This window comes from Trematomus bernacchii, unplaced genomic scaffold (genome assembly GCF_902827165.1).
Source record: "Trematomus bernacchii unplaced genomic scaffold, fTreBer1.1, whole genome shotgun sequence".
Taxonomy (NCBI): Eukaryota; Metazoa; Chordata; class Actinopteri; order Perciformes; family Nototheniidae; genus Trematomus; species Trematomus bernacchii.
Window position 1 is genome coordinate 584,719 of NW_022987550.1, and position 16,705 is coordinate 601,423.

General features: G+C 39.4%; 1 protein-coding gene across 1 annotated transcript; it reads right to left on the reverse strand.

Annotated features, from left to right (window-relative positions):
- Positions 1-143: 143 nt before the first annotated feature.
- LOC117477042 (P2Y purinoceptor 14) lies at positions 144-14,812 on the reverse strand. The gene is made up of 4 exons (XM_034123752.1): positions 13,894-14,812; positions 10,958-11,217; positions 3,495-3,824; positions 144-2,356 (listed from the first exon to the last, which is right to left on the reverse strand). The coding sequence occupies exons 1-4, from the start codon at positions 14,011-14,013 to the stop codon at positions 1,996-1,998; spliced, it is 1,071 nt and encodes a 356-aa protein (XP_033979643.1). The 5' UTR covers positions 14,014-14,812; the 3' UTR covers positions 144-1,995.
- Between the last annotated feature and the right edge of the window lie 1,893 nt (positions 14,813-16,705).

The following is a 16,705-nucleotide window of genomic DNA, read 5'->3' on the forward strand; positions in this document are numbered from 1 at the left end:
TTAAAATGTACAGAGATGTATTAAACTTGAATTTCCGTGTGTGGGGTGTGAGGGGAAACACAGAGCACCAGTGTGTGAGATACAGTATGACATTAAGAGATTAACAAACACAGGTACAAGTAAAAGGTCAATACAACTACAAATACCAACATGTTTTTTAATAAGTGCAAATACAAACAAATACAACAAATAACCACAATAGATGGTAAAGTGAAAAGCCATCTTTTTATAGAACACTATAACATAAATAAACTTCCTTTCTATCCCGGTTAATAACTCATCATCTTGCTCTAAACAAAAACATTGTAACATGATATCTTTTATTGAAATATAAAAGGTCAAACAATACAGATATAACTTCTTCTTTACATATTTATAGGAAACTTCAGGCTTGTGAGCAGACTGCCGCTCAGACGCCTCGGCACTGTTCAGATCTCTGAGGAAGATAAACAAGAAGACGGTTTTCACGGTAAAAACCTGAGTGACTAACCTGTCGTAATATCAACACGTCCCGTAAACCACGTCTTAAAGATATCTTGTTAATGCAACTCTGAGATTATTGACTAGCAGGTCTCAAACCATGGATCTGGTTTTAATAATATGTTTATTTTCGACCTGTATCGTCCTCAGAAGTTTTTCTGTGAACGAACACATTGAACAGCCGCTCTGTCTCTTTACAAAGGAATCATTGTGCAAGCCCTTTTCCTCAGCAGATACAATCTCATTTTTGTGAAACAGAGCACATTGGCACACTGCACGTTGCAAACAAATGCAGATCAGACTGATAAATGTGCAGTTTTTCTGACCGCAGAACAAAGAAGGTGCAAAGATACGATAACAAGTGGAGGGCCAGGTTCAATAATGACAGTATACCCTCTGAATATGATAAAAACATGCTGTCAATGTACAGGCAGGGTATGTATAGTGGTTTTAAATAGTGATACAGGCTCTGCTCTGATATATTTAACTCACAGTTCTTCTTCCCTTTTGCATATCTTATAAACCATACATAGAGGCCGGTAAAAATAAAAGATTCTATGTGCGATTGAGAGAACTGAAAAGTCCTTTGGTCTGCAGAAATATGTCTTCTTCATAACACTCCATGCAACATCTAATTGGAGTAGACAAGTACTTTTTTTAATGTGTCTGTTTTCCTGTCCTGAGAAAAGCTTAGCTGTGAAATGCTTCGGTATGTTCATGCTTAGTTTACTGATATACCATTACCTGACTTTCTTGAACAAATAACTTTCTATAACTTGAACTCCTACAAGATGAATGGATGGACCTTTCTATAACAAAATCAGCTGCCACTAAATATGACAACAGGAGTGCACGAAACACTTACTTACGAACACATGAAACATCCGACCACAAGACGGATTAAAGCCTAAAGTCCGACATCTTTTCTACAAAAATGCCACGTTGACAAGTCGCTTCGACCGCGATATGACGATATGACGATGTGACGATGTGACGATATACCGACTCTGCACATATTTTGCAGTTGTAATGTGATTGTTTTTTAGTTTTAGCATAGGCGGTTCTATGGGGGGGGGAAACGGTGGCCAGTGTTTCCGTAACAATGAGCTTTGACCCCCCTGTGGCACCCTTTCAAAAGAAGCATCTATAATGATAATACAGTCTTAGGTAGCGTTGTGCTGTAGCTAGCTGAGGTTAACAAGAACGCTTTTTGCTTTTCATAACGTAATTTAATAAATGTTTGAAACTGTTCCTGGTAAAAACACCAATGATGGTATTTTAAGATGCTATACGCTATGACTTTATACAAAAACTAATCATTTTCAACATTGTCTTGACTTGAACTCTGTCTCCTGGAGTCGTGCATTTGAGTGCTACCTTGAGTTTCAAGTTCGTGACAATAACACTGCCTTTGTCTCTTTTGTCCCGCATTGAGCGTGCCCATCTCATTAAATAAACATGACCCCCACCAGTGAAATCGATCTAGAACCACCACTGAGTGTTAGTGTGTGTAAGCTACAGCAAGCTATTCTGCCTGGTGGTGGTTGTGAGCGACGTCGTCCTGTTGAATCTGATGCTCATCCTCCCGTCGCTGCTCCTCCTCTCGGTGGCCTGTGTGAGTCTGAACGCCCTCTTCAGGTTCAGCTGCGCCCTGAAGGCCTTGCAGAAGATGAAGTAGATGAGCGGATCCAAGCAGACGTTGAGCACCGACAGCAGGACGGTCACCTCCTTCAGGTAGAAGAAGGTCTGGCTCCAGGAGCAGCGCTTCCTCAGGAAGGCGTAGGGAAGACGCACGAGGTGGTACGGGACGAAGCAGACGAAGAACACGCTCACCAGAACCAGCATGTTTCTGCGAGACTTAGCCAGCTTCTTGGAGCTGGAGGCAGAGAGGGCAAAAGTACACACATCCTTTACTGAAGTAGAAGTACAGATACTCGTGTTTAAAAATTGTAAAAGTAGAAGTACTGACTAAAGTTCTTTACTCAAGTAAAAGTAAAGAAGTATGGGCTTTGAAATGTACTTAAAGTGGACCTATCATGCTATATTTGAATAATATAGTGTAGGACCTACCTATATAAGGCATATTTATACTTTTTTTTTTTCAAAATACCAAACAGATCATGCATTTTAGCCATGCCTCATTTCGCTCAATTGGACAATTTCTAGCTCTGTTTTTGCAAGGGCTGATTCAGTGAGAACAGCACCATCTACTGGCCTGGCATATGTACTACAGCGTCTCCAGCGCTTTCGAACGGCAATGGCCGTGGCTGTCTCCTCCTGATTGGTGGAGTTGGCCCAATAGCCGTAGCGCCACCGTCCTGACGTCAGGACAGTGTTCAAATCTGGATCAGTTTTTATCAGATCCGTTGCAGCCCCTTTTTTAGAGATTTGGGTATGGAGGAAAATAGAGAGGGTTGTGTTTTCTGACACTTGGTGAGTTCCCTGGAACACCGGGGACACATATTCATGTAGAAAAGACGTACAAAAGTGCATTTTGCATGATAGGTCCCCTTTAAGTAAAAAGTCCCCATAACTACCAGCTGTTTTAAAGAGTACCTGACCTCCCTTTATATTAATAGAACAATAATGTCATTGTTAGCTAATGAATGTTTCCATGCTGAACAACATCAACAATATGAGAGTAACATGATAACAAAGGTATCCCAACTGTAGCTGTGAACATGACAGGATGTATGATTACCTAGAAGAGCATCAGGACTGTTTGAGGCATATGATAGCTATGTGATTAACATGATGATTCAGCCTCTATGGAGATAGACATATGACAAGCATGATCATTTCTGACGTGGAGCTAATCTGAAGTAAACATTGAATACTGCTTTCTATTCCTCCATCTTGTGACTGTGTAACTCCCTCTCTTGGATATCAGCATGTGAAGGACACTGTTCAGGAACTAGTTGATGCTCTGTATGTGATGACTCCTTCCATTCTGGAGAGTATCACAAATACATGGATCCTGATATTGTTTGTACTCCACTACTTCCCACCTCTACCTTGAGGACGCCGGCTGTCTCTTCTGCGCCAGAGACAAACGGCGGGAGGTGCTGTGGTAGAAGAAGATCAGCGAGACGAGGACGAGCAGGAAGACCAACACGGAGCAGGAGTGGATGACCTTGTAGACGGTGCTGAGCAGTTGGCTGTGCAGGGCGTCGCAGCCCAGGCTCAGAGGGACGGGGGATGAGGGTTTCTGGCTGAGGAGAGAGAGGGTGGCGTAGGTGATCACCGGGGCCAGGAGGAAGAGCCAGGTGAGCGTGGAGATGATGTGGGCGGCTCGCACCGTCTGAAAGATGTGGGTTCCTAACGGGTGGACGATCTTCAGATACCTGGAGACACAAGATGAATCTTTACCAAAACATCCTCACATAAAAGCAACAATGTAGAGTGCAGCAACACGTCTTAAAGGATTTTTGCTTCTTTCTTGTCCACAACACTTATAAATACACTTTAATACATGCAACACTTTTCAACTGGTAGAATATGAAGCACAAGGAATTGCGTTTCTTTGTTGGCAGTTTGTGTTTTTAAGGCAGGGAGACAATGCAGTTTTGAACATTTGACAGATTTGTGCTTAATTCTCTCAAAAAGTTACTGAAAGATACACTTTTATGGATAAAAGCTTAAAATTAGAAAATGAAGTATTTTGTGTGGGTACATTTTCGTTAAGAATGTGACTCTTAAAGGTGGGGTAGGTAATTTTGGAGAAACCAGCTTGAGTGCGTAGAATTTGAAAATACGCGCACATGACCAATGAGGGCACGAGATAAGTTTGTGCACAGATGGAAGGCTGACAGGCAGGTAGGCCATCCAGTTATTTTAGCCGGGCCGGCTCAGATGATTGGTCGTGCTTTTTACAGTACTACAGCTTCCACAGATGACATTTTTTATGGATTTTTTGTCAAAGCACTTCAGATATTCATTGCTATCGGGATGTTAAGAGCATTCCATGGAATATAACAAAAAGTGTATCTCGAGCCGGTTTCTCAAACTTACCGACCCCACCTTTAATTGCACTTTGTGATTTTGACGGTATTTCATTGAAACAAAGCCGTTTTGTCAACTTAAAGGATTTTTGCTTCTTTCTTGTACACAACACATATAAATACACTTTAAAGCCATGACAGGAGTCAGTATTTGAGCACTTTGGTTAGAAGCCTTAAATAAGGTCTGTGGTTAACACAAGATGATCAAACGTTTAGTTCTCGGCATAACACACGTCAGTAAATACTGCCTAACGAATGGACGATCTTCAGATACCTGGAGACACAAGATGAATCTTAACCAAAACATTCTCACATAAAACAACCCAGTCTCACGGCATTTCATGTTATAGTCACCACATTTAATCTATTGATTCGTGTTCACCAACACGACTTTCCCCTTTTTTTTTTTCGTGTCACACAGAACGATTTTAAAAGCAACGTATTTCTATTGGTAGTATGTTTCGTGCCTGCAACACGTCATTTTGTCCGGTCGGGTCTTGGAAGACCAGAAGCTGTGGGGTTCATAAAAACATGTTCTTACTCAATATCAAGTCACGATTATTGTCTTTATTTTAAATCGTATAATGTCGGACTTTTTTTGCCGTCCGTGAAGAAAAGAAATGGCTCAGAGCCTCAGAATACTGAAATCTGTATTTTTAAAATCTTTTTTTCCTTCTAATTCGTTATTCTTTTCTAAATAACACACTGTTATTTACTCAACAATAACACACAATTATCCTTGTTTTTATTTATTTGTTTAATTCTATAATCTCGGGCGTTTTTGCCGTCCGTCAGGAAGTGAATTTCAAAATAAAGTAACAGGAAACAGACGTAGGCCTATATGGGACATTTCGAGCATCATTGCGATACATACCCACTGAACTGATTACCCAAGATCCTCAGCTATGGTTGAAGCTCGTGATTGGATGTTTTAGCCGCAATGCAAGTTGGGATATGGTGTTAATGCGATATGAAATCCGGAAAATAAATCGGAGTTTATGATGGCCGAAGACACTACACTACCCATAATCCTCAGCTATCGTTTGGGACTACAGTCCCTTTGCTTGACAAACCCCGTGATTAATCTTCAAGCTCTGGGATTGGATGTTGGAGTGGCAGTGCGCCAAGGTTACGCCGAGCGTCAAACAGCACTTTGAAATGGAACGAAACCACGGCAGACTATCCACAACTGGACTCGAACAGGACCAGCCCCCCCCCCCCCCAGAACTACACATGTTGGCTATTGTGTTTTGCAAAATGTTCTATGGGACGTCTCTACTGGGAACGTTTCCGTTTTTTCCACAATTAGAAGTTGCCAGTATTAAACACATTGGTGTTATCAAATGTAAAACATATAATTAATAAATGGGTGAAAATCGCTTGTGTCCATAATGGGCAGCATTAATATATACCCACATGCCAGCTCATTGTCACTTTGTAATTCTACTCCACTACAATTCAGAGGTTAACCTGGTATTTTTACTCCACTACATTTATTTTAGTTACTTTGCAGATTCTGATTAATGATGTGAAATATAAACAACCCTTAAAGCAGACTTTAGTTACACCTGAGTAAAATTCAGTGAAGGTGATTGTCAAGTGCCAACAATCAGGAGAGATATTAGTTGGTGCTTGAGAAGACTAAACATTTATCTGCAGATCTCTATAAAGTATATTCATTACTAGTTGTTCTCTACTAATAGTTCATTAAAAACGGTATATAATGGCTATTTTGCACATCCCTTTCAAGATTTCAAGATTTTCTAAGGTTTATTGACATATCATATACACAACTACAGTTTAGTTATGCAATGAATGAAAAACTTGGGTCACAGGTTCCTCAACAGTGCATTACAAGACATCTATCAATATGTGTGTATACCTCCACCATTAAACTGTCATATTCTGCACATTTCTTATACTATCTACATACATAAGAGTATAATTAATGTGTATAATATCAGTTAAAATACTGTAAGTGCTTCAACACAGTTAACATTGCAGGAAAGCAATATATTAGACGTTAAGTACTTTGTCAGGCTTAATATTTATCTGTAGATACCCCCAAAGCTTTTTTCTTATTCAAAAGAAGACCTTAATCTAAAGTATTATTTAATGTTTAAATAAAGGTTAATTCGTTTTTCTGTTTTGCACATCCTCATATTAATATCTTTATACATCAGGCACTAAACTGTTTTATTGTAGAGATCACTTACAGTATCTTCTTGATTTTTTATATTCTATATTTCTATCATTGACCTTCTACTTTCCCCCTATGACAGTATGTACTCTTAATATTTTTTCATCAAATATAACATATTAAAACAATTATTCAATAACGTGCTTTAACCACTAGGCGGTGCACACAAGGTACACACAGCATACAATGCCATAATAACTTTGTATTATTAGTGTAGGACACTTATGTATGTATAACATCTGAAGATTAGTAGTTTTATTCATGTTTTTACATAATTGTACAGGATATTGCTATATTATTTCACATGTTTTACTTCTACACATTAATATCTGATTTGTAAAACATCACAGACAGAAAGGTATATCCGTCATTTAATGGTAGCTATTGAAATTGTGATTCCATAGATGTATCTCCCATCACCCAAATCCCCTGACTATTCTCTCAACTCAGTATTTACATTCTTATATTAAAAAAAAATCAGTAATATCGTTAAAAACTTCCTTTTATATCAGCTGTGCACCGTTATGGTGTAAATATAACCTATTTACCAATTGGATCAAATATAAAAGTCAGCCGAATTAGTATTGATACTGCAAGGAGACGTATTGTGTGAAGAGAAATGGAAAATGTTGTGTAATTGCTGATATATTTATGATCCACGTCACGTTTTCAGTTTTGGTGGCAGTGCTTCCTGTTTGTCCAGAAGTCTTCTTATCAGGGCTCTATAAATAAAGAACTAAGGCAGATGTGTAATATGTAATGCAGCCGAACCGTGTATTACAATGCCGTTATGTGATGACTTTCAAAGAGAAAAGCAATCGCACTCGAAATAAACATTTTTTAATTTTTATTTTTTTCGGATTTCATATCGCATTAAAGGAGAGGTGTCATGGCCATTTCCACTGATCATAATTCCATTGTTGAGGTATACTAAAATAGATTTATATTGTGCATTTTTCCAAACTCACATTGGTTTCTCATACAGCATCTCTCCAAACTCACATTGGTTTCTCAAACAGCATCTCTGTAAACTACGTGTATTCACTGAATTTCACTCTCTGCCTTTAACGGCTCGTTGTAGCTCCAATAGCTCCAGCCCCCACCCTCCCTGTGAGCACAGTGTGCTCTGATTGGTCGGGACGTTGTGAATCGCGCTGAGCTCCGTGGAGGTGTTGCTTCCTTGTTTAGGATACATAGCAAAACACAGCCAAACTCATCCTGAGCACACACAAAGTCACAGCCGAAGTAAAAACAATAAGTGTGGCTTGATATTGAGTAAGAAAAAGGTTGATAAACGCTGTGAGAATGGGTCTGCAGAGAGAATGGGTCTGCAGAGAGAATGGGTCTGCAGAGAGAATGGGTCTGCAGAGAGAATGGGTCTGCGGAGAGAATGGGTCTGCGGAGAGAATGGGTCTGCGGAGAGAATGGGTCTGCAGAGAGAATGGGTCTGCAGAGAGAATGGGTCTGCAGAGAGAATGGGTCTGCAGAGAGAATGGGTCTGCAGAGAGAATGGGTCTGCAGAGAGAATGGGTCTGCAGAGAGAATTTCGCCGCGATCCCAACTGTCTGTTATCAGCCTGCAGCCAGGGAGGAGAAATCAGCAGAGCTGCCTGCTCCCTGCACACAGATGTGTGTGTGAGGAAGTCCGTGGATTGGTCAATTTGGACCAATCAGCGGGGGCTTAACGTAACGGCTCCGCGGACGTAACATAACGGCTCCACGGATTGGTCCATTTCGTTCCGGGTACGGCTTGACATCATGCCGTACCCGGAACGAAATGGAAAATGAAGTATCTCCAACGAGGCGTTTTGGGGAGGTATTTTCTGTGTTAGAGTTTTACTCCCTACAGGGTGTACTTTGAGGGTTTTGACTCTGCACACCGTTTACATGCATAAAAACCTTCATAACACACAAGGGGACAGGTAATAACCGGAAAAGCATGACACCTCTCCTTTAACACCATATCCCAACGTGCATTGCGGCTAAACAATCCAATCACCGAGCTTCAAACATAGCTGAGGATCTTGGGTAATCAGTTCAGTGGGTTTGTATCTGTTTCCGGTTATTTTATTTTGAAATTCACTTCCTGACGGACGGCAAAAAAGCCAGAGATTATAGAATTAAACAAATAAATAAAAACAAGGATAATTGTGTGTTATTGTTGAGTAAATAACAGTGTGTTATTTAGAAAAGAATAACAAAATAGAAGGAAAAAAAGATTTAAAAAATACAGATTTCAGTATTCTGAGGCTCTGAGCCACTTCTTTTCCTCGCGGACGGCAAAAAAAGTACGACATTATACGATTTAAAATAAAATCAATAATCGTGGCTTGATAATGAGTAAGAACATGTTTTTATGAACCACACAGCTTCCGGTCTTCCAAGACCCGACCGGACAAGAAGACGTGGTGCAGGCACGAAACATACTACCAATAGAAATACATTGCTTTTAAAATCGTTCTGTGTGACACGAAAAAAAGGGGAAAGTCGTGTTGGTGAACACGAATCAATAGATTAAATGTTGTGACTATAACACGAAATGCCGTGAGACTGGGTTGCATAAAACCGACAATGTGGAGTGGAGCAGCAACAAGTCTTAAAGCTGTGACAGGAGTCAGCATTTGAGCACTTTCAGTTCCCTAGTCTGGAAGACAATGGTTTTCTGAACGTGGTTTTGCTTAGAAGCCTGAAATAATGTCTGTGGTTAAAACAAGCTGATTTTACGTTTAGTTTTACAAGATAAAATACATCAGTAAATACCCCACTGGTGAATTTAAAAACTGTGGTTGCTAACAAGTGTCTAAATGAGACTACTAAACGTCATCACGCCCAACATTAGCCGCCTTTAGCTTAGCGGTGGTGACGTGAATTCATGTGACCGTGCTGTAGTTACTTTATAGCCCAACATTAGCCGCCTTTAGCTTAGCGGTGCTGACGTGAAGTCATGTGACCGTGCTGTAGTTCCTTTATAGCCCAACATTAGCTAACTTTAGCTTAGCGGTGGTGACGTGAATTCATGTGACCGTGCTGTAGTTACTTTATAGCCCAACATTAGCCGCCTTTAGCTTAGCGGTGTTGACGTGAAGTCATGTGACCGTGCTGTAGTTCCTTTATAGCCCAACATTAGCCGCCTTTAGCTTAGCGGTGTTGACGTGAAGTCATGTGACCGTGCTGTAGTTCCTTTATAGCCCAACATTAGCCACCTTTAGCTTAGCGGTGCTGACGTGAAGTCATGTGACCGTGCTGTAGTTCCTTTATAGCCCAACATTAGCCGCCTTTAGCTTAGCGGTGTTGACGTGAAGTCATGTGACCGTGCTGTAGTTCCTTTATAGCCCAACATTAGCCACCTTTAGCTTAGCGGTGCTGACGTGAAGTCATGTGACCGTGCTGTAGTTCCTTTATAGCCCAACATTAGCCACCTTTAGCTTAGCGGTGCTGACGTGAAGTCATGTGACCGTGCACCAGCACAACTCTTTCTCTGAGAAACTCTGGTCAGACTTTAAACTGCATGCTGCTAAACCAAGCATCTTCTTCCTGTAGCATGTATAGTCTTCATTAGAAAACCACATCCTGAAGCTTTAAAAATACATCTACCACATCCTTATAATGAACAAAGCATGCTCAGTGCAGCTGTAGAGACCACCTTTTTATCGTCTAATCTGTCAGTGTCTCAGATCAGTTTTATCGTATCTGCTTTCACACATTCACACCAGACAGAAGTGAGAGTCTGGGATATTTGAGATAATTCTTCAGTACTTATACTTGAGTAACTGTCTGTAATGGAGACTGTGAAGAATTAGAGTACTTCTTCAACCTCTGTTACGTGAACTGTTTTGACGACAAAAGTGTTTTAGTGACAAAATCAGGAAGCAGCTAAACTAAAGTAGAGCAGTCGTTCTGGTAGAAGAACCGCTGTGGTATCCTGACCTCAATATCATGCAGAGCTCATCCAACCACATGCTGTTCCCTTCTTAATTTTGATGAAACTATTACATTACTTTAACACCTGGTTATGACTAAGGTGCTTCAGCTGTACGTCAAACGCACCGTGAGACTTTTATTCTGAAACACACTGACATTTAAAACTGGTATTAGTGAGATTTAGAGGTGCTGGTACAGTCTTTATTCTGGGAAATAACAACAAGTTGCTGACATTTATTAGTATGAATCTTAGGTTATTATGCTGGGATTTCACTGGTCCGGCCCACTTGAGATCAGATTCGTCTGTATGAGGACCTGAACTAAAATGATTGTGACCCCCCTGAGCTCAGTCCTACCTGTTGGCTGCGATGTAGCCCATGAACAAGATGCTGGCGTACATGTTGAGGTAGAAGGCGGACGCCCCGAAGTTGCAGTAGACGAGGTGGATGTGGACCGAGGTCCTGGAGTAGTTCAGGATCCGGAGCGGCAGGCAGAGGCTGATCAGGAAGTCTGCAGCCACCAGGTTCTTCAGGTAGACGGTGACGCTGCTGGACTGCTGCTGCTGCGCGCGGCAGAAATACACCTTCAGTGTGAAGCCGTTCAGGAGCAACCCCACCTGCAGGAGAGGGGGGGAAACGCTTGATGTGTGCAAAATATCATGACATTTCACAAAAGAGAAAATTTCATTTTGCGAAAGAGAAAACAGCATTTCAGAGAACATGAGATTTCCCAAAATGTCAGCATTCAAAAACCACAAAACTAAACTGCACCTTTCACAAACTCAAAAACATTTCGCAAAACCCAACGACATTTCTAAAAAACCCAACAAAATGTCTTAAAACCTTAAAACCCAACGACATCTCCCTGTTAAACCCTGGGCCTATTTTTCAGGCCTCAGTGATGAGGCTTATACCAATGGAATCTGTGGAATCTCAGCTTTCATATGATATGTCGTTTGTGCAGATAGCATGAAGTAGAAAAGATCGCTTTTGCCAGTTATGTGCTAATGTAGCGTTAGCTCTGTTTAATTTTAGACGATTTAGACGCTTGGTGTTGGAATTGTGTTCTGTTTAGGTAAAAATGGTTCATATCGTCAGTTAGCTGAGTTTCTTCCCGTTAAGTGGGTATGCATCATTAATATGTTGTTAAATGTTAAGAAGCCCTGAGACGCTGTTTCTTGCAAGATGTTGCGTCTGCCCCCGCCGGCGGGAACCCAACGACATTTCTCAAAACCCAACAACATATCATGACATTTCAGAAAAATTATCCACATTTTGAAGAAGAGAAAACTGCATTTCACAGAACATGAGATTTCACTAAACTCAATGACATTTATAAAAATCTCAATATTAAAAAAAACACAAAAATAATATGCACCTTTCAAAGCATGTTAACAAAACCTAACGACATATAAAATGAAAATAAATAAACAAAAAGTAAATAAATAGTAATAATAATAACATAACAAAACAATTTCCCTTCTTGGGATGAATACAAAAAAATATATATATATTTATATATCTAATAATAAGTATAATAATAAAAACAATATGCATGTTATGAATAAAAATAATAATAAAATTATTAATACAACTTATATAACAATATATATTTATTTATAAAAATAATAATAATAATAATTAAAATTAAAATAAATAAATAATAGTAATCATAAAAACAACATACATGTTATTTATAAAAATCTGCATAACAAGTACTTTTACTTGTTGTACTTTAAAGTACATTTTCACGCTAATACTTTTCTACTTTTACTTCAGTACAATTTGGAAATCAGGACTTTTATGTGTAGTATTTTAAGACCATTGTATTTGAACTTTAATGAAGGATCTGAGTACTCCTCCCGACATTGAAGATAATAATACTTGTGTACTTTTACTACTGATACTCCATCTACATGACAATCGCAATACCAACGTTTATTTACTTTATTTAGTGGTACAACTCGTGCTGCTGTATATTTCCATTGCTGTATTAATACTTCAGTAAAATATCTGAACACTTCCACATGTGTGTAACCACAGCAGATAGACTCAACAAACACAAATATATACACATGTTCCATCTGTCAGGGAATCATTCTGTACACACGTTTACCTTTCGCCCTCTGACGCAGATGCCCAGCATTGATCAGCCGCTATCTCCCTTAAGGAGGGGCTTCCCTAGCATTGTGTTGTTGTTACCAGTTTGGGACCGGGCAACTCTCGGTCAGAGATAGTTATTGTTGTGGGACACCTGGAACACATCCTTCTCGGGGTGTAGATGACCCCGAGCCATAAGCGACAACAAATGTGATTCATTGTCCTCAGCTGCTTAGTCTATCTATTGAAGAATGTTGATTATTACACTCTGAACTAGTTCAAACCTGGAGCTACAGGAGGTTACTTCAGAATTGATTGTGGCGTTTCAACCTGTGGTCAACCCGTGGCCCGTGACATGTCTTGTGAATTCTCCGGCCGAAGCTCCAAATAAACCGTCAGTGTTTGCCATCAAAGCTCCAGCTCTCTTCGTGTCTCTCTGAGTCCTGACTCCAATAGCTTCAGAAGTTTCCCCCACAAATCCATAACAACTCCTATATCTGTGATTATACATGTAAATAACATTTATACAGTTTTATACAGTATAATAAATGTTTAATTTATTACTTCTTCCTTCTGTCTGTCTGTACCTACTCTCAAGTTCCAAATAACCCAGCTTCCCCCAAATTTCTTTTTGGTGTCTATCTACGCTGGGATCCTGAGTCGTGGCTGATCCTGAGTCCTGAGTCCTGATCTGAGTCCTGGACTTCGAGTCGTGGCTGAACCTGTCACTGTGGTCCTGCCTGACTCTCATCATACTACTTCCCTGATGGCTCCCACAGGATTGTTGACATCCTCGTGGATTCATCTTTTTATTATAGACACATGCATTTCCAAACATTCGGTCTACCTATGTTGTAAATGTATTATCTTTTCGATTTACACACGGCATCTATTGCACGTCTGTCCGTCCTGGGAGAGGGATCCCTCCTCTGCTGCTCTCCCTGAGGTTTCTCCCATGTTCCTTTAAACTGTGGGGTTTTTCTCTGGAAGTGTTTCCTTGTACGATGTGAGGGTCTAAGGATAGAGGGTGTCGTATTGTCATACTGATACTCTGTACAACCTGTGAAGTCCACTGAGACAAATGTAACATTTGTGATATTGGGCTATATAAATAAACATTGATTGATTGACTGATTGATTTAATATTACTGTCTTATAATAACAATAGAAATAAGACATGGAAAGGGACTCACCAGGAACACCAGGCTGTGTCCCAGCAGGAAGAAGAGGCGTGCCGACGTGTCCACCTGGTCGCAGGCAGTCGACTCGTTCCCTGAGCTCTGGTTGAAGGACGGACTCACCTGGTCGCTCATGTTTCTGGATCACAGAGGGGAACACAAATACAATGTGTGCTGAGAAGTTATTCAAATACCATGTCTGCATGGAGGAACTGGTGAGAGCTGATACGGGAAGTATAGAAACCTCAGCAGCACGCAGACGCTATTAAACCCTCTGCCAGGTCACGTAAAGACCCAGAGTGAAGAGGTGCATTTTTACACAACAGCTGAAGACACATCTCTTTAGCTTAGTTTTTTATTTGCAACACTTCCTTTAAGTGACTCTTTTAGTCTTTGTATTATAGGTTTATATTTCAATTATGTATTTAACAGTTGTATTAGCAACACTCTCTTTTAAATGGTAATTAGTGTTTATTGATTTTTGTATTATTGTATAGGTTATCTATTCAACAGTTTGAAGAGGTACTTTTAGTACTGTACTTGACTTGAGTTGTAGGTACTTAACCCTTTAAGCACACTATGCACTTATTTATTTCATTGAAGTATTGCCAGTTCTGCACAACCCTCCAAATAATGTGCACATTTGTACACAAGCTACCTCTCATCCCCTTTCCATAACAATACATATTTTATTGTATTATTCTTGTCATAGTGCTGCTGTATATTTCCATTGCTGTATAAATACTTCAGTAAAATATCTGAACACTTCCACATGTGTGTAACCACAGCAGATAGACAGACTCAACACACACATATACACACATTGACCATCCAGAACAACTCCTATGTTTGTGAGTATGTAAATAACATTTATACAGTTTTATACAGTATAATAAAGGTTTAATATTATATTAATATCATACAAGAACACAGAGCAGAAATACCTGCAGTACTCACCTGTCGCTGTGAGAGTCTCTAATGAGAACAACTTCTGACTTCCTGCTACGGCCAGGACACACACACACACACACACACACACACACACACACACACACACACACACACACACACACACACACACACACACACACACACACACACACACACACACACACACACACACACACACACACACACACACACACACACACACACACACACACACACACACACACACACAGCTGTTTCCCCATTTATGCAAAGTAGATGCAGCAAAGATTCACATGTTCTGTTCAATATATAAACATAGCTTTATTTATTTCTATTGATTTTTTAAAGTTGGAGCAGTGTGCACATGTTCTTATTAATTTTTTAATAAGAACATAATAATTCGTTTTTATTAATTTATTTGCATTATAGTTTTATTTTGAAAGTTACTGTGCTGTTTTGTACGCCATGTTTTATTATTCCGCCCCCTGGTGGTCACTGTATGTAATTACACTCGTGTTTAAATTGATCATGCGATACACACAGTGACCACCAGATGGCAGTAAAGATATAATAGAACATTATATATTTTATTTTGATTGTTTTAAAATGAATTTTGAAGACTAAATTTAAACTATTTAACACCCGAGACATTTTTTAAGTCGTTCCTGCCCCACTTTTAGAATAAGTGTTGTTGGTATTAATTTCGTTTTGATTTCTTTAAGAGATACTACACAAATACTAGAATGCTAGAGAAACTGAAAACCTACAATAATGCCTTTCAACGTCTTCAAATATGCAGATAAACACGTTTTAAGATGTTTTTAATGCACCAAATGTCTTTTGGATTCCTGAGAGCAACCCTATTCTTCAAGAGTTCATCTGTACATTACATTACATTACATTACATTACATTACATGTTACGTGTTAGACGCTTTTATCCAAAGCGACTTACATACTCAATACTGTGGACAATCCCCACAGGAGCAATTTGGGGTGAAGCGTCTTGCCCAACGCACTAGTCCACTGCGCCACACGCCTCCACATATATATTTAGACCGTCTGTATTGTTGTATAGGATTCATTCAAACACAGATATGTTGTTTTTAATTAACCAACGACTGACTTAAAGGAAAGTAAACAGAAATGGTGAATGAATATTAAAAGGAGCTCAGTGTGCATGTCTGTGTTTCACCAGCAGGAGGCAGCAGAGATCAGTGTTTCATATTTTACAACAAAATGAACAAATAATTAGATGATGATTAATATGTTTTTATGAATTATAAGTTAAGCTTTATTTTGTAATTGTTCCATAATCTTATCATGAATACATATATATTTATGACATCTGATAGGAGACAATACATATTAACTTTTGATTACGTTACTACAGTTTCTATTTACAGTTTATTGTTTCACATAATAAAACATTTAACATATAATATTATTTAACGACTACCAAACTATTTGTAAAACATCTTTAAAGAATCATGATGCTGTCTGTTGTGTGTGACCTGTGTATGAAACATCTGGACTGTGTGTGTGTGTGTGTGTGTGTGTGTGTGTGTGTGTGTGTGTGTGTGTGTATGTGTGTGTGTGTGTGTGTGTGTGTGTGTGTGTGTATGTGTGTGTGTGTGTGTGTGTGTGTGTGTGTGTGTGTGTGTGTGTGTGTCCTTGGTTTTGCAATAAAAAAACTCTAAAATTAGATCCTGACTCTGATATTAACTCACAGTGAGTCAGCGTTGTTTCAGTCTTTCACCATCAGCAAACAAGGAGACATGAAGTACTTTAACCTGAATTCCTCCAATAGTTTTATGGTGATTGTAATATTGTACATGTTAGCAGAATGATAGGGTTAGGGTTAAGAATTACTTTTAATAACAGTTATTTGCTTTGAGG